General features: G+C 40.3%; 2 protein-coding genes across 2 annotated transcripts; one reads left to right on the forward strand and one right to left on the reverse strand.

Annotated features, from left to right (window-relative positions):
- Positions 1 to 97: 97 nt before the first annotated feature.
- Positions 98 to 14,805, reverse strand: LOC111219258 (UPF0577 protein KIAA1324-like). Its single transcript, XM_022741878.1, has 22 exons — positions 14,713 to 14,805; positions 12,729 to 12,849; positions 12,424 to 12,604; positions 12,134 to 12,281; positions 11,957 to 12,037; positions 11,748 to 11,853; positions 11,511 to 11,660; positions 11,143 to 11,231; positions 10,751 to 10,928; positions 8,662 to 8,790; positions 8,335 to 8,425; positions 8,151 to 8,256; positions 7,911 to 8,048; positions 6,141 to 6,404; positions 5,140 to 5,316; positions 4,893 to 5,043; positions 4,092 to 4,185; positions 3,793 to 3,894; positions 3,455 to 3,581; positions 2,040 to 2,218; positions 1,730 to 1,895; positions 98 to 1,647 (listed from the first exon to the last, which is right to left on the reverse strand). The coding sequence occupies exons 1-22, from the start codon at positions 14,797 to 14,799 to the stop codon at positions 1,561 to 1,563; spliced, it is 2,952 nt and encodes a 983-aa protein (XP_022597599.1). The 5' UTR covers positions 14,800 to 14,805; the 3' UTR covers positions 98 to 1,560.
- Positions 14,806 to 16,892: 2,087 nt separating this feature from the next.
- Positions 16,893 to 18,991, forward strand: cunh1orf194 (chromosome unknown C1orf194 homolog). Its single transcript, XM_022741909.1, has 4 exons — positions 16,893 to 17,071; positions 18,244 to 18,360; positions 18,470 to 18,582; positions 18,700 to 18,991. Exons 1-4 carry the CDS (start codon positions 16,997 to 16,999, stop codon positions 18,800 to 18,802), a joined length of 408 nt encoding a protein of 135 aa, XP_022597630.1. The 5' UTR covers positions 16,893 to 16,996; the 3' UTR covers positions 18,803 to 18,991.
- Positions 18,992 to 19,116: the final 125 nt, after the last annotated feature.

Raw genomic sequence — 19,116 nt, forward strand, 5'->3', positions numbered from 1 at the left:
GTGTAAACAGCATTTTAATGTTTTAATATATCTATAAGCATACATCATAATTTATAAGATGATTATGTTTTGTATGTTAAAAAAACTTCATCTGCAAAGTAACTGGCATCTATAACTGATAGATAAAAAGTACAATATTCATTCTCAATTGTACTGAAGTAGAAGTATAAAGTAACAGAAATCTAATTTTGGAAGTAATTCTCTTAGTTACTTTCCACCACTGCTTGTAATTATACTTTATTTGCCAAGATGAGACATTTAAAATGTGATGTGGAAAAATAATTTCATGAGTAAAAATCTATTACTATATTATTAGCATATTCAGTTATTAACATCTTCTTCTTTTTAAAACTCCCTCAGTTTGTATTCATTTTTTAATTAAACAATCAATTATATAGGTTTTTTTTCAATCAAAAGCACATGGAAATACATATAAACATACAGTATAGTGGCATTAAGTAGAAAATACATGATAAAATTCAGGCAGAAGTTGTCCTACAGTCACAGACACCAAGCCATTTTCTAATGTCTGGTTCCAAAAACTTAAAAAGGTCTTAATATAGAGTCAGTGGTTTTAAGAGCTTCTGAGCTCCTCAGTATCCTTTTTCTCTTATGTACCAACAGCAGAATTTCCTATCATTTCATCCCAATATACAGAGTTACCATAAATGTATTAGGTTGTTGACTTTTTCATCTATAAATTCTAAAGGGTCTGCATAGTCAAAATTAGTCTTGAAATTAAAATCATATATGCTTTTAACATCACTGAATGAACAATGGGGCAGATGGGGGTCTCTTTTTACACATATGATTAATCATGTGATCACTCCGGAGCTGCTCTTAAAGAATACTCTGACACTTTGCTGTAGGAGTAAAACAACAAATGCGACTTATTCTTCACTTTCAGGAAGGCACTTTTTTTCTCTGAAGTTGGCTTTTTCATAACTTTACAGTGTAATTCTTACACTGTAAAAACATCATGCAGGAATGTAGTGGAATTAAGCCACCTCAAATCAATGTAATGTGAAGTTATATAAGGTCATTCTTAGTTCCTAAAGATGTAGAAAATGTCTTTACTTCAGAGTAAAACAAAATAATATCATAAACTTTGGTGCAGCAGAAAAGGTTACTAAAGCAAGCATAGCGAATATATTGCCAAATAGCGTTCTAAAACTGAACTAATAAAACAAATAAACACAGGAGACAAAAAAGAGAAAAAAATGAAATACATAGTAACAGTCATGTAAAACGTACACAGTCTCACACATCGACAAGAAGTGTAACTTTCTCTGTAGTTGTAGTCTTTTGAAATACACCATGGGCTTTGAAAATATTCCCAAATACGCGCAGAATATCCCCAATATGGAGACTTTGTATTTCAATATTAGGTGTGGAAACCTAACATATGCCAAAACTACTAAATAAAACTGTCACTCCTTGCATTATTTCAAAACTCCCTCAGTAAGCCTATATCTTTTGTAATAAATAAAATGCATTCACAGCCCATCTCTGTTTTCTATGACTCCACAAAGACCATGAAAGTCCTGTTGATCCTCTGATTTAAGCATCATCGGAGTCCTCCTCCTCTCTTTGGTGGAGTGAAGACGAAGACTTTAGTGGAACTGAGTCAAACCCATCATACGTCCTCTGGAAACACAGTGATGATAACATGAAGCATGAAAAGTAGCCTTGTACTGTAAGAGTGTGCGTGAATGGAGCGTTAACTGACCTCCCGTGAGAAGGACTTAATTTTGGTGAAGAAGGATTTCTTGGTGAGGTCCATGAGCTCGTCCTCTGCGTCCTCTCCCTCCATTATTGCACAGCTGTCTGCAGTGGGCAGTTCACACTCTTTACCCCCAGAGCTCATCATCAGCTTGGAGTATTTATACTGCAACCTGCAAGGGGAGAACGACAGCAATAAACAAAATAATTCTAAATGTTTTCATACTGTTTAGGTTTTAGCTTTAATTTTATTTACTACCACGACATATCTGTGCTTCAACAAACACCAAAGGAAGTGTGGAGCTCAGTAGTCTTACTTGCGTGTCTTCTTCCAGAAATAGCAGCTGATACTGATGAGTAGCACAGCAGCAATCGTTCCCGTGGAAACACCAAACTTGAGCCAGAAATCCAGGGTCACACAAGCGCTGACTTTTTGCACCGGTAGGGACTCTCCTCCGTAGCACTGCAACGGCTGCTGCCACACATAGGTGGTTCTCTGAAACAAAATCCCTCAAAATGTTGAACTGTTCCTTTAAATATCCCCATAAACCTTAGATGAACATCTGTTTGTTCCAGTGCTTCAGTGTATCTGTATCACAGCTACAGTACAGTACCTCTTTTGTGGCTAAATTCAAACCTTCTTGTAAATCATTTTATACATTTTTTTTCTGTAATCTAGTCTGACATCATTGGTATATTTAGAATCTTTAAACGCACAGTACGTAACTTCTGCCTCCAGGGGTCTCTCAATCAAAACACCAACAAAAGATGGGATCATGGGAGTTGTTGTCTTCACCACCATTACCATAATCTACTCCCGGTTTGGATTCCTCCAGTGTCAAGGGGTTCAGGAAATCAAACAGACCCCGTGATTCCAACCGTTAAAAACACGTAATAAAGCAGCGTCACTGTTAAGGAGGACAGAGACTCAGGGAAGAGCTGGAGCTGAGATTGATGCTAACCTTTGTTTGGATTGTTTCTCTGATAACTTATGAACCAGACGTTCAGGAGGTTTTTACCGGCAGCTGAATTAGCCACAGAGGTGTCCTCCTCTCCACAACAAACACACCAGGGGATTAAAACCACTAAATGAATAAAGCAGTCTCACTTTAAAAAAAAAAAAAATCAGTGATTTGCTGACGCACGTCGGCAGAGAGGGAGTAGCTGGAAACTGAGACTGCTTACCTTTGTTAATAAATTATGAACCAGGCGTTCAGCAGGCTTTTCCCCGCAGCCGAATTATCTGCAAAGGTGCTCTCGTCTCCACAACAAACGGACCAGGGGCTTAAACCCGGTAAACGAACAAAGCAGTTTCACTTTAACTAAAAAAAAAATCAGTGATTCACTGACGCTCTTCAGCGGACACAGGACAGGACGTCTCCAGCAGCTGGGAGCTGAGCTGTCTAACATTTCCTCAGCTTGTTTCTCTGATAACTTCAGATCCAGACGTCCGACGACTAAAATCCTTCATCTGGTTCAAATATAGAGCTGAAAACCACCAAGGTGTAAAAAGCGTATGTGGCTTAAAACTAGATAAAAGTCAATGTTGAGATCCCGGCAGGTAACCACAACACTGACCCATGCGCATAGGGGATGTGATGTCATTCACTGTTACCATATTAAAAATACGTATTTATCTGGTTTACGAATTACTGGAGACATTTGTGAAAATGTAAGTATACAACTCAAAAAAATATATAACATAGGTGATGATGATTCCGCTCTAGTCTACCTGTATTCCCTGGATACAAGCGCTGACAATCTCTCTGTAGTGGTCTTTGGTGCAGAGTGGACATGCATGCTGGCTCTGCCACAGAAGGTGGAAAGAACAACCATCACACGTCCCCTCTGAACAGTTACTGCGGAGGAAAACAAGGTAAGAGAGGTGTTTACAAGCTTTTTACACGACAGAAATGATCTCCAAGGAGCCACTTAGTCCACAGTTCAGCTTCAGAGAGCTCAATATGTGACCTGCATATGGCTGAAAAAACAGTATGTGTGTCAAATCAAATGCTGTCTGGATGACTCTGTGTCAGGTGAAAAGCTGAGCTTGGTTCTGGTGTGAGATACCTGGGCAGTGTGATGTGGTCTTTAGCGGTCACTGTGGGATTACATCTCAGTCTGATGGTGGCTGACCTGCCTTGTTTACAAGCCTGAGTCTTCTCACTGGACCTGGAAACATCACAAACATGACAAAAATGAAGATCTTAACCACCGTGGGATATACGTATATGTGATATATTTTAGACTGTTTTTGAGTGTCTATTACATTTCAAATGATTAAACTTCCAGTATCAAAAATTTGCTATCAAAAATATGAATGCATCACAGTGGATGAATGAAGCAGAATAAATAGTGATCCTAATTACTTGTAATAGAATATGACGTCTGGCAGGCCGGGCGCAGGGGAGAACAGCCAATTTGGAGAAGAGACGCCAGCCAGCGCCGTGTCAGTGGTCACACCTTCAGAATAACATGAGACATATGTTTGTCATCTGATAAATGAAAGGCTCACAGTGTAAACAGTCTTTTTCAAATAAATGTCTATTTTGATGCCTCCTTACAGTAGTACAGCTAGAATAGGAAATATTAGAAAAAATAAACATAATTTAGCAGATGTTCTCATGGTAATAATCTTACAACACCCTTAGATTCAGCTTGTTACACCTTGTGGGGTCTCAAACCTGAGGTTGGTAATGAATTAAATGATGCAGAATTCAGTCACGATCAGGCACGCACTACATCCAGCAGACTACTGCAAATGATCTCTGATAAAAAAAAAGCAGGAGCTGAAATACTACTGGTGGTAGTAAAAACAACAGAGGAGTTAAAGCTCCTGAAAATGTTGAAGTTTTCTCTATTCCTCTATTAAATACTCACATCTAAATCCTTAGGTAATATTCACTAAAAGTTTAAGACTTGTGTGAAAATCCAGAAACTGTAATAAAATAGCTGCTTTTATTGGAGCGCTGACGCTGAGAAATAGAAAAGTGGAAACACCACTAATGTGTGAACAGAGGGTGCCGCCATTAATTAATATATGGAAATTGTTACCACGGATTTTTCACAAAATTACTGAATGTTGTGACTTGTCTTGTCTTATGAAAAAAAATCTTTCAAACGTATGGTCTCATTCACAGCAATAGCTGGCTGCAGCATTCAGTCCATACCGATGAGTGAGTCACCGATGAGGAAAGGCTGGGAGGACACCACGCTCTGACTCCTGATTTCAGAGGGAACCACAGTGGACTGGCAGACGTAACCTCTGACCTCTCTCCCACTCTCTGTTACGTTGTCCACACATGTGGCTGGCACACGGCCCTGTGAAGAGGAGCACGGCAGGTTAAAACGCACATCAAACTACTATTTTACAACAAAAAAAAAAAAAAAAACGAAAAAGGATCACGGCCGTCTCACCTCTTTCCCACACAGACCCACGCTGAAGTGATGGAAATATCTCAGGCCTTTGTTGGTGAAGCGAGGCCTGCTGGGGAAGCTGGTGACGTTGGCCAGAGGAGAGAAGTCGTACTGCAGCCGGGCTCCTGCTCTCGTCCGCACATCCAGCGAACAGTCACTGACACAAGCTGAGTAACCCTGCAGGATGAAGTCAAGGAGTCAACAACAGACACATTTATATGCACATCATATTCTGTTTACTGAGGGTGGATCAATGTGGGAAAACATAATAAAACAAATGATATTTTAGCGTTTGTTTTGTTTGTTTATGTGAGGAGATTTATGATGTGGGTTGATATATATTTGCAAAATTAAAATAAAAGCTTATTAAAAAAGGTACGTAAGCGCTACTTTAGTCAGACCAACATTAATTTGGTAAAGTGGCTCCTGTGAACAATTTAAAATCAAATATGGAAAGAGGTTTCTGACTTCTGGGTTAAAAAAAAAAGAGAGAAATTGCTTTTCCTAATAAAAGAAATAAGCAGGAAGTCATGTAAGACGGGCGAAAGTACAAAAGAACAAGCATTATATACCTTCATTTAAGATATGCCTACAGATACAGATGCATTCATGGCAATAGCCAGGATTTTAGAAATACTGACGTCATGATTTTCTTTTTTGAAGTTTCTAAAATTGTCTGATTTTATTGTTTCACATTTTCTTTATGTATTAATCTCTCCATAAATGTTTTGTCCCTCAGTGATGTCTGTTAAAGCCTTCTGTACATTGCCAGAGAAACAAATACTATATCTTGTTTAATGTAATTCATTATAATGTAATCATTTCATTATTAATTCATTTTTATTTTATTGAAACAGTTCATTAAAACCCTCATATTCCCTGAAGCAACCCTGAGGTGATGACCTCTAATGACCTCGCCCGGGACACATTTACGCTCTGATAGATTTAGTCATAGCTTTGTAATTAGAGTTTTCCAGCGGTCAGGTCTTCGTTCTCCTTACCTTGTTTCTCTTGGTGTTTGGACCACAGTGAACACAAGCCGCCTCCCCCACAGGCTGCTCGGCCCTGATGAAAGTGTTCGGCGAGCATCTCTTACACACCCCTGTCCCGTTGACCATGTAGTGTCCCGGTGGGCAGGGAACGCAGGCGGAGCCGGCCTCTGCAGAGCTCAGGGCACAGCGTCGACACTGCGAGGCTACACCTCCGACCACATTGGTGATGCGGATGGCGTAGATCTTTGCAACGTCGCGGCTGTATTTCCTCTCCTGGGGGAAGAGAAACGTCGGGTGTCATTCATCAGCTGAGACTCTAAACACAGAGGGTGGTTGGCTCTGCTCAGAGGAACGCTTTGGAAGTTAAATATGTCTCCTGTTGTGGAAAGTAGCTGAATATATTTAAGTCAAGTTCTGCACTTAAGTACAATTTTGACTTGGCTTGAGTATTTCCATTTCCTGCTTTCTATATCCATTCCAATTCTGAAGCAAATATTGTACTTATGACTGCAGTACATTTATTTACTTTAGTTACTTTGCAGATCCAGATTAGAAATATAAAATATAATCAACACATAATTATGATGTATTATTTTAGGTAAAGATAAGACTTTATTGCTATCTGGGGCAAAATTACCCAGCAGAATATGAAGTGATTAAAATGATCTCCACCTTTATGAGCTGCAGCATTAAAGTGATTTTTTTACACATTAATTCATCAATATTCAATATTTTAATATTAAATATATAATTTATATCATTAAGAAATGAGTCATTCTGTATAATTAGTGCTTTAAGTTTTGATACTTTACTTAATCCTTTGGTACTTTTACTTACATGCACTCCAGTAACATATCAGAGTACTTCTCCCACCACAGTGTGTTTTATACTCACAAAGGTCATTTAGATTTTTTTGAAGCTCAGCTCCAGACTGCCCTCTAGAGTTAAGTGCAGTATCTGGGGCACAAACCCACCGTCCTCTGTCAGTGCAAAAATCACCTCCAAAACAGTCAGAGGAAGCATGAGAATGCTTCAGGAGTCTGTCAGAATAAATTCTAGTGATCATTTAAAACATTTACGGACATTCTTTGTAAATATAGTTACAGTATTTATCCCTACATTCGGTGCTTCATCTTCTGGCTCTCTTGCAGCTCCTCGTGCACTGTATAAATGAGTTTATACTATTGCGCTACACCAGATAATAAGAATCGTCTCTGAAGTTTAAGAACGTTATTGTTTTTATTTATTGTTTTCTTCTCTTCAACGTGATGATTTTACATTTACAATAAAGTCTATGAGTCATCAGCAAGTTTTCTCTCTGATGAGCCAAAGCAAAGAATATGAAGACACTAAGGGAATTCAGAAAGACCAACCGACTGAAACCAGGTAAACCTTTATTTGACTGACTGGCCCTGTGCTGATGGCCTTAACCTTGATTGTTAGGAGGATGCTGTCATTTTGTTTCGTCTGTGCTGTTAGGTTTTTGGTTCTTGATTTTATGTTCATTTCTTGTGTTTTGTTTCCGTTTATTTGTTTTCATTATGTTCATAATATTTTCAGGTTGTCTGTCCGTCCCATTCTCATGGACACAATATATCTCTGTAACGGCTTGAGGGAATTTCTTCAAATTTAGTACAAACCTTCATGTGGACTCAAGGATGAACTGATTAGACTTTGATGGTCAAAGGTCAAAGGTCACGGTGACCTCGGAAACATTTTTTAGCAGTGAAGCTGCTGGAAGATCAACACTGATGTTTGGGATGTGCTGCTGTGTCTCACCATGTTAGACGTCTCTGTTCGCTGAAACGTCCAGGTGAAGCTGACGGTGCTGTTGCTATGGATCAGGTATGAGTACGACTGTTTCCTGTTGCTGCCTTTCCACTGCTCCACCACATTATTATTCCACTGATTATAACCCTGCAGAGAAATGCATTCGCCTCGTATATATTCATACACGTGTCAAGCTTCTTTATCATCACCTGAAGCATACGTGTGACAAAATGCACCATTTCCACTCACAGCCAGGAAGTACAATTTGCAGTCAGTTGTGCACGTGGTCTCAAAGACAAAGGTGATGGAAGACAGTTCAGTCCTTTCACTGTCTTTGACCAGGGACTGAGGCAGCCTGTGGAGACATGTGACATTACATACTGGATACAGAGCTTTATGTGTAATTTCTTCTAGAGAAAATGCTTGACTTCACCTGTATCCAGGGACGTTGAGTATGAGCATCAGATAGTCTGTGTCCTGATCCCCAGGCGTGGTGTAAATGTACTCTCCAGCCACCTCCCATGCTGTGGTTACAAAGAAGAAAAATGATAACACACTCCTGTGCTTTCAAACAAACAATACACACAAACAGACACAATAATTCAGGTGGCCATGCACATTGCATATTATGTGAATCATCTTTTCAAACAGACTTATAAATAAGGATTAAAGGACAAATTTGTAGAAATGTTACTGTAAGAAATCCTCAGGCTGAGCGTGTGATTGGTCAATCCTGACCAACTAATGTGAAGTCTCTTACCTGTGCTGTGGTCGGAGTGGCTGAACTCCCGAGTGAAGATGGAGCTCTTCATGTTGCTCGGCATGGTGTTCCACCATTTGTACTCGAAGCCCACCACCGGCTCTGTGCCAACAGGGCACTTAGCACAGGCTGTGATTAAATAATGTGTTATTATATCAGTGTAAACGTGTAGGTTTTTAGTATTTTTAGCATTTCCGAGTATTATGTGTACTTGAAAACAGATGAAGACAGGGAAGGGACGGAACTACCGTTATGTTTTACGGCACCACTTTACTATAAGACGACCCCTACAAAGGATTTATGAATAGTTCATAATTAGTTTATTAGTTAGTTTGTTAACACTTCAAATCATTTATAAATTGTTATAAAACATTAGATAAAAAGGCCAACAGGGGCCTGTTGTTTGCCAAATAGTGAGCCAGCATGTATCTGTACTGTTGAGCCTCATCTCTCATTAGTTTCTGAGCGTTCTTTGTTTTCTCCATCATCAGCGTTTGTAGCTGCTGCTTCATCACGTTTGTTCAGTCACTAGCAATGAACCACCGTCACCTTCTTAATGGTCAAAACATTCGGCATATTAATAAACGATGATGTGTTTTACACTTTACAATAAGGCTCCTTTTACCAGTTATAAATGGTAGTAAGTCATTAGTAGGATTAATGAGTAGTAAGCATTAACTTGATCTTGCCAAATAGTGAACCTGCATCAATGTATGAAAACTGTGTTATCACTGGTTTATAATTGTTTATTTATGATTTATAAAGCGTTAACAACCAAATTAATAAATAAATAAAAACTTAATTATAGACCAATTATAAATCCTTTATAAGGGTTGTATTAAAGTGGTACCAGTTTTACACTAAGTTTGAATGTGACAATAAAAAAGTTGTTGAATAAATGGCACAAAAAATCTCAAGTGATTCGTTCTGATTGTTTGAATGGTCTATAAGGGTTTTTAGGGGAGAGTTTTTCCCGCTGCTACAGATTGTCAAGCCCCTTGAGCCCAATTTGAGATTTGGGATTTTGGGTTTTATACAACAGTTAGTTCTGAATTTGTAATTTGGGACTTTGGCACTGGGACTTTTAACTACATGTTATCACTCCGGTTGACAGGTGTTCTATTAACCGTTAATCAGCATTACATTAATGGTCGGTATAGATTGTAACAAACTTTGCAAAGATGAAAATATTTCCAGAAATAACATTTGAATTAAATTCTGTATGATTGTCAGAAGAGGATGAAGGGAAGGAAAGAAGCTTGCGGTCTCGTACCTACGACCGAATCACAGCCGTGCTGATATTCAGTACATCACTCCCTCTCATGTGATATTGCTTCAATATAAATGAAACTGACTTGACTATATGTTTTTACTTTAAAATAATGAATGTTGTATCTGCAGCAAAGCATAATTCATCCCATTCTATTGCGTTTCGACCATGCTGTCCATCCTTAACTACAGAGCCATCACACGCATCACTCGACAAAGCAAATGCACACTTGACATTACTTCTGTGTGACATTACTCCTGCAGAGAGGAGACTCTGTAGGAGGGTTTGCTTTGGCAGGAGTTGTGTCCCTTCTGTCATAGCAGCCTTATATAATCCCTCCCTAAACACTGTGTATAGATGTGTGTCATACAGTGTATGTGACTGTGTGAACACATGTATACAAGTACAGCATGTGTGGGTATATGCATGTGTATGTGTATATGTGTCCACCATGTTTACTTTGTGCGTTGAAAATCATTTTCTCTGCTCTCTGACATTCTATATTTATCCACTGACTTTACATGGCTTTGTTGATTATTCAGCTCTAGTTAGTCACTGGATGTTTTCTGTAATTTGATTCAGGACTTTAATCACTGTTCCTTATTCTCTCCATACGCATACACCAACCTGCAGTCAAGACGACGACGTTTGTCTCGGCAACAAACTAGTAAATGATCTTTTAATAAAATCATATTAATCGTTATTTAGCATCAAATGATCGACACCTTCGGTAAGTACACATGCAGAGTATGTCACTGCAAATTAAAAAAAAAAAGAATCACGTGAAAATGCAGTATGAGTAGTGTACTGATTCTGCACCTGTTCCATTAGAGTAGAAACCGTTGGCGCAGGGTTCACAGGTGGAGGAGTTGGTGACAAAGAAACCCGGGTTACACGGTGGACAGGTTGTCTTCTCCCCTGACGCAGGAAGCTTCACCGCTCCTTCAGTGGTCTCATTGCAGATCTTAGGTTCAATCCACTTGTACATGAGCTGCGTCTGAGACACACAACAAGCCAGACGTGAATAAATGAAAGAAGCCACCAGAGGCTCAATCAGCCCAGATGATTTATATTTAAAGAAACCCGATAGGTGCAACAGATGGTTGTGGCAGTAGCAGCAGGATTCAGAAAGTCTCAGAAAATCTCTCCCCCGTGTTCACCTCGACTGAACCTGCATGAATGTTGCTTCCGTGTGTTTTTGTCGACATTACCTTTCCCTCGGAGTCACAGGGAGTGTGAGTGTAGAAGTAATCACTGTTTGCACAAGCAGGTCTCGGTTTGCAGCTCCCTGAACCAGCCTCTGAGAAACATGGAAAAAAAACCCAAGCCATGTGAAACAGCCGGCGGGGACGAGGGGGAAACACACAGCTCACATTAAGATCCAGTGATAAGAAATACACACTCTTAAGCAGTAAAAGTATTTGAATGCAGATTGCTTTACGTATGTGTGGCAGCATGCAAATACGTAGCGGTTGTAAGTTCAGCCATATCTACGATAATGATATGAAGTTAAAGAACACGTCAGTAAGTGATGTGACTCTCTTTGTGGATGGAGTATTAGAAATGTGAACATGGATACCTGCATATTTGTCTGGTTCACACTGATGGCAAACAGTGGCACCCTTAGTGGAGTAGGTGTCAGCAGGGCAGGGGGCACAGCGGGCGGATCCTGGTTTTGCGCTGTAGGTGCCAGGTTTACAATGGAAACACTCTGATGTGAAGGCCACCCCTGGAAGAAAACCATTAATCGCCTTTTAATCATTAACAGCAACAAGAAAAAAGGAGTTGAAGAGCGAACAAATGGGTGTTAATCTACCTGAGATGGCAACATTTCTTAACAGCACAGGTTTGACAGCGCTGCCCTGCAGAGTGTAAGCAGTGGTTCTCCAGTACAGCACGTTATTGCCATTGTTCAGCTCAACCTGCACAGAGTCAGTTTGACAAATGAAAGAGACGGAGAGGAGCAGAGGTAAAATGCTGATGCAAGCAGGTGTGACATAGTGCTAAAGCTACACTCAGACAAACCCTGTATTTACTCCAGCTGCTCTCTGAGATCTTCATCCACCGGCTTTCAGAGTCTGTAGACTGACACTGGTCGTTCTGAACCTACGGGAGGGGGGAGAAAAGAGAGAGAGGTCACCAAATATTCCTCCTACACACAGAACTCTTTTTCAACAACAACAGTCATTTTAAAGCACTTACAAAGAACTCAAAGTAGACACTGTTGTCAGGGTAGAAATACTCAAAGGACACAGTTCCAGGTTTCTTCAGGCTCACGGCATAGGACAGCACGGCAGTGCACTCATCTGTGTTTGAGGCTATGTAATCACCTGACGGTGTCCATGTTGAGCTGGAAAAACATCAGCAGCAGAAAGAGTCGGATGAGCTTCTTGAAACCAAGAAACAATGAGGATTTCAGTCGATTCATTAAGCTAAGACAAAAGAGACAAAGACTTTTAAAATAAAATAAGTGAGGTAGAGTGCATACTGACTTTGAGCAGTCTGTGTGGGCATCCCCGCCACTTGTTGTCACCCCGTGGGTGACAAAACCTGTCGGTAGGCTGTCCCACTCATCGAAGGCTACACCGGTGCCCAGAGAGTAGGTGCCTGCAGCACACTTCTGGCACTGCTGCGACTGCATGGCCAGGAACTCCCCCTCACTACAAGAGAAGGCTATAAGAGGAAAAAGACCAAGCAAGGGCAGAGAGGAGAGGTTCATGGAGATGTGGCAGTGAACAGATAACAGTTCATTATTTACATGTTAAAGCTGTTTTACATGTAAAAGGAGGGAACTCACTGCACTGAGTGCCTTTCACTGGATCTGGTAGACCTGTGCATGTGTCCGGTTTGTTGGGAACTGCCACTCTCCATCGAGACCCGAGTACGTCGCACTCTGTGTACTCAAAGTGATAGTCTGACTGCAGGGACACAACACAGCTGTGAGTTTCACACAGCCGGATAACAAAAGCACTATATGCACAGCATGAATAAATTATATGGAAACATAAAGATGAAGGGATACAACTAATGATTATTTTTACTATCAGTTAATCTGCCAATTATCTTAATTATCTTCAATATGTGAGAAAATACTGGAAAATGCCCATTTTAATTTCTCAGGGCCAAAGTTGAAGTCTTCAAATGTTTTGTTTTGTCCAACCAACTGTCCTAAATCCAAAACAATGATAAAGAAATGCATCAAATCCTCACATTTGAGACGCTGGAATCAGAAAATCTTATAAAAACTAATCTAACATCAAAGTTGTTGTAGATTAATTCTTTGATCATTGACTAATTGATTAATAGACTAATTGTTGCAACACTACAAAGGTTGCAAATCAACATGCATGAGGGGAGGAAATGAGGCTGTTGGTAGAAACAGGTTATCTGCCTGTTTTAAACTTCTGGTCAGACCAGCCTCTTTTACAAATAAAAATGGAGGCTAATATTTGCCAAGGCAGCCGTTTTAATCTCACTCATCAAGGATGTGCTGAAGCTCCAGCCCCTTCAGGCCTTATTTACTTGGCCAAGGGGGAGAGATGGTGATTCATCCAACCCTTCTGTAAACATTTCACTTCAGTGTCGTCACAGAACTTCGGAGACAGCAGGAGCTCAGGTGCAAAGCTTCTGCCGTGTTTGTCTGTCGTGCTTTGATACTTACAGTAGGTGACCGACAAACACCGTCCCACCCGTAATGATGTTATTTGAGGATTGACATAACGTTAAAGGTTATCTTGTTGATCTGACACCTTCTGAGACAAGTCATGAATACAGAGCAGACACACAGTGTAAACTTAAGATTTGATCATTGGTCAACAGGAGGCTGTAATGTTCCTAGGAAGGTCATTCAGCACTAATCCAAGCCCACACACAGCCTGGTGGTGGGATTAATAGTTAACAGAAACACAGCAGCACTCTCCTCTGGCTCTGTGTGTTTTCTATTAGAGCTGCTGCATTAGCGGTGGTTGGGGTATCAGATGAACACGGGTCTGAGTGGGAGGATCTGATGTAAAAATGCACCAAACTGGGGATGTGCTGGAGCTTAATTGCCTCATTTAAACAAACATGAGGAAACCACGGCAACGGGACACGATGACCGCTGAGCCACATGGTCAATGGGCTGGCATGGAAACAAGCTCACCTGGAAAAAGTAGCTGCTAATAGGCAAACCTTTATTAGCTCACAAAACATAAAAGTCTACAGGTGTGTGGCAGCTACTACACACTCTGAAGTAATGTTCAAAGTAAATAGATTTAAAAAAAAAAAAAAGAAATGTTTTGATTATTATCAAACAGTAGGCTTACTGTTAATATGCAAACTGAAAATAGATAGAGAAGGGTGAGGAGAGCACAGCAGACTTTATGTAGCATATGGAAGATGTAGTGAGACAAGTGTCTGATAACTGTAACAACACTGAAGCGAGCACAAGTGAATGACTAATGTAATTCAAACACTTGCTGTGTAAACATATGTTCATTTCCCACACACACAATATGTTAAGGTGGCCAAACTATAGTCCCACTGTGAATGTGTCTATTCAAATCTCCCATCAGAAAATGTACATTTTTCTTTACTAGCATTTAAAGTCAGTTGTAAGTTAAAACATTTCCCTTGAACAGATCTTCAAATGCTGATGACACTGCTTCTATGGTGTTCCACGAGTTTACCTGATGTTTACCTTTGTATGTGGGCTACATGGTAAAATCAGCTGACACCTATGAGCAATTTTAACTTTGAATGGCTTTACTGCGTAAGAATGAAAATAACATGAACCTCCTCACCTCTTTGCACATCGGCAAATCCGCAGATGTTTGTGCAAAAAGCAGCCACAGCAAAAAGTGGCTCAGGTGTGTCAGGCCTCGCTGCATCGTCGCCTCCTGTCAGTGTGGAAGTGATGGTGACGGAGGAGCGGTGGGTTGACCTGCATACGCCCTCAGGTGCTGCCCGCCCGGCGGCTGCTGGAGGCGGGTGAAACAAATACTGGGAGGTGATTGGCTCTGGAGATTGTTTTTACTGTGAATCGTCTTTGAAAGACTCGCTGTTGAACCACAATAGGCTGCTGACTTGTATTCTACCTTCCTTCTGCTGGTGTTATTTGGACATGTACTATATAAGTGATATTAGTTATATAAAAAATATATATAACCGTATATGTGTGTGTGTGTGTGTGCGCGTGTGTGTGTGTATATAGGCCTATATATAGCAACTGGTGGGTTGAGGTGGCAGGTTTATAAATTAGTATTGAATTAAGTGGCCCCTTTGGCAGTGTTACACGCTGACACATTAGTTAGTTAAGGGAAAATAATTCGTAACCGCCGCTGGAAAAAGATACTAGTAGTAGTAGTAGCTAATAGTACACTGTGAAAAATACTGAGTAAGAGTCCTGCATTCAACAGTTTGCAGAAGTGAAAGTATCAAAAGTGAAAGTGGCCTATTCATTACTCATACAAAGGCTCCTTTGCTGGTATTATTCTAATATTATATTTCATTATAAGATAAATAAATATATAGTTGCCTTTTACTGTTTTACTTTTTAATTTAATTCACTACCACATATAATTACACCCTGAAAACGTTTTTAGTTTAAATCAAGTGAAAAAAACAGATGTCAGTGCAGTAAGAATTTTTACTTTTAAATGCATTTTGCATGCATGCATCTTCATCAAGCTCAGAGGCCTGGAAGTTTGAGGGCCCCCAATGACCACTGGCACCACTGTTGCCTTTACTCCCCACATCTTTTCTAGCTCCTCTTTCGACCCTTGATATTTTTTTCGAGCTTCTCGTGTTCCTTCTTCCTGATGTTGCTGTCGCTCAGGATTGCTACATCTATCACCGCTGCCTTCTTCTGTTGTTTGTCGATCAGCACGATGTCCAGTTGGTTAGCCTTCACCAGTTTGTCAGTCTGGATCTGGAAGTCCCACAGGATCTTCGCTTGGTCATTCTCAACCACCTTAGGAGGCGTCTTCCATTCTGATGGCTCGGGCCTTGTTCTTCCCATTCAGCCGACTTTTCAGGACCTGCCTTACTCTGTGTAGGTATTTGGCTGGGACTGACTTCCTTGCGGCCTCCTTACTGTTCCCATTTGCCTGCAGAATCCCAAGGTGCTTGTAGCTGTCCTGAACATCTGTAATGCTGCCTGCTGGTAGTTCAAACCCCTCGGTCCTGATCATTTTCCCTCTCTTTGACACCATCCGACCACACTTATCTAGTCCGAATGGCATTCCGATCGTTGCTGTAGATCCTGATGATGTGGATCAGTGAGTCGATGTCTCGCTCATTCCTGGCATACATCTTGATGTCATCTGTGTAGAGGAGGTGACTGATGGTCGCTCCACTTCGGCATCGGTATCCGTAACCACTCTTTGAGATGATCTGGCTGAGGGGGTTCAGGCCTATGCACAACAGCAGTGGGGATAGTGCATCACCCTGGTATATGCCGTACTTGATGGTAACTTGTGCAATTGGCTTTGAGTTGGCCTCCAGAGTTTTCCACAGCCCCATTGAGTTCTTGATGAAGGCTCTTAGTGTCCTGTTGATGTTGTACATTTCCAGGCATTCCAGTATCCATGTGTGTGGCATTGAGTCGTAGACTTTCTTGTAGTCAATCCAGGCGGTGCACAGGTTGGTCTGCCTGGTCTTGCAGTCTTGGGTGACTGCTCTATCGACCAGTAGCTGGTGCTTGGCTCCCATGGGATTGCTCCTTTCTGCGCCCTGCTCATGTATTGGGCCACGTGCCTATTCATCTTAGCCGCCTGCGTAGTTACTTTCCACCACAGTTGTAAACACCTGTGATTAATAGGCTCATTACCATAGATGTATTAGGCTATAAGACTTCTAATAAGTAAGGTCTTATAATACATCCATGCTCATGACATGTGGGAGGAGGGAAACTTCCGTCAACAATCATTTTATTTTGAAAGGTTTAAACGGAAGTTTTTGGTTGCTTAGAAACCAGGTTATAAACATACCGGGTTTAGTTACAATAGCTTAGCAGCTACAACAACAGCACCAAAACTCTGGTTTTATTATGTTTTCTGTTTGCGTGTTGTCGTATCGTCATTAAAGATGTCGCGCCGGGAACCTTTCGCCTCTCCACGGTTTGAAAACGGCTTCACCCTCAGCGGCTTCAGACCGCAGCAGGTGGGTTTGACTACTGATGATAACTTACTGTTTGTCTCAAATCCATGGCAAAGCAAAACACAAGCTAAAGGCTAAACTAAACATACATATTGGCTCCTGGCAGTCATTTTTACACTGAACATAAAGCACCTTTTCCCTAATTAAACAACATGTAGATGTCTAACATACAATTCAATGACCACAAACCAGTTGCTACAAAGTGGAGGGCCCTGTGGTATGAAGGACAAAAAATCACATAAGTATGAATAAATAAATAAATGTAGAAATACATAAATAAATGAATAAATAAATAAATGTAGAAATACAAAAATAAATAAACGTAGAAATGCATAAATAAATAAATGTTGCCAAAATGTTTTAAGAGCATGTTTAGTATTTATTTATGTATTCAATTATTTTTTTCAGCATTTATTTATTTATTGATATTAAGTCACTTTTTGTTCTTCATCAATCAAATGATGGGATTTAAAAGAGCCTGTCCTGTGCAGCAATTAAATACATCAATACTGTAGGAAAAGCAGACAATACTTTTATCCTCCTCCACAAATTTTTTTATATTTCTAAGTGCGATACTCCTTCACGTGCAATATTCTCTTGTGTCCTTTTGTCTGTTTTGTGTGTGTTTACTGTTTGCACTGGTCAGGAGTAGCTCTCATTCATTCATTTCATTGTAAATTTTTGTACGACAATTAAGGATTTCTATTCTATTCTAAATACAACCACAAAATTGTCAAAAACTGAGTTTTTCCTTTAAGGCAACATTTCTTCCAAACATTTTACATTTTGAATATAACTTCTAAATTCTGAGGTGTGCTTGTTCACTGTTACAGAAAGCAACATTCTTGTGTTACATGTTTCAGCTCCGTCATTGTTGGTTTATTACTGTATGTGGATTAAGTCTAACAAAATTACCATCTATGGTGAATAAAATCAAATAATACAAATCAATTATTAATGAGCACTATTGTGGCTCTATGTAGTCCACTACATTTGCAGGATTTTATTCTAAAGCAGGTCCACACTGGGAAAACTATCACCTGAACTTCATCAATTTAGGTCTTAAAATGACCCTTAGGAATAAAAGTTGACCATCATGTTATGTCCACAAATAGATTTGGTGATAATTTCTTTGTAAATTTGGAATAAATTTTTCCTCCTGACCCTTTGTGCAGAGAAAAACATACAATAAACCAACACACATCGCCCAGACAGAGGAACCCTGGAGTCACCTCCATGATGCAGCCACTTTGGCCAGCACCCGACGGAGCGTGATGCATTATGAGCACCAGGTGAGCTCCAGGGACCACGATTTTGACCTTCATTTATGAAACAAGAGAAATATTTAAAGGCAAATACACCTTCCATGCTCTGAATGCACCGCTCTTTTCTTAACATCAGGCTCCAAATGACAGCCTCGACTTCCATCTTAAGTCGGTCCACGATCAAAGCAAGGACTTCCTCAGGAATAAGAGCCAGATTTTATACCAGAAAGAGACTGTCCAGGACCACAGGTGTGTGTGTGTGCGTGTGTGACATTAAGGTCGTGGACTGTCTGTTCAACGTCACTGTGGCATTTCAGGAGTCTAATTCAACCATGATCATTTATCATTTTTCATGTTAATTTGCAGGAAACAGGAAAAAATAAATCAGGACATGCTAGAAAAGGAACAAGAGAAAGAAATCAGAGTGTGGGTTGACCCACAGAGGCGCTCCATCTACAGCATCAAGTGAGGCATCTGGCTTTGTCTGGAGCAAAGTGTGTCCCAAATACCAATACAATGCTCTACTTTTCCTCCACAAGCATTTTCAAACAAGGGCATCAGCAGGGAGAACGATGGCAGCTTCTATTCTACATGAAGCTTCCACTACCACTGTCTCCAACCGCTGCCAACATCAACAAATAAAGAAGTTCTTTCAGTACATTTTTCTACTGCTGGTGTTTTTCCAAATGACACACAGTGAAAACTAGATACTGAAAGGTGATTCATGGATTACAGGATCACTTTAACCCCAAACTTCCCAATAAACACTGAAGAAAAATAAAC

The sequence above is a fragment of the Seriola dumerili genome, unplaced genomic scaffold (genome assembly GCF_002260705.1).
Source record: "Seriola dumerili isolate Sdu_G_001 unplaced genomic scaffold, Sdu_1.0 BDQW01000056.1, whole genome shotgun sequence".
Taxonomy (NCBI): Eukaryota; Metazoa; Chordata; class Actinopteri; order Carangiformes; family Carangidae; genus Seriola; species Seriola dumerili.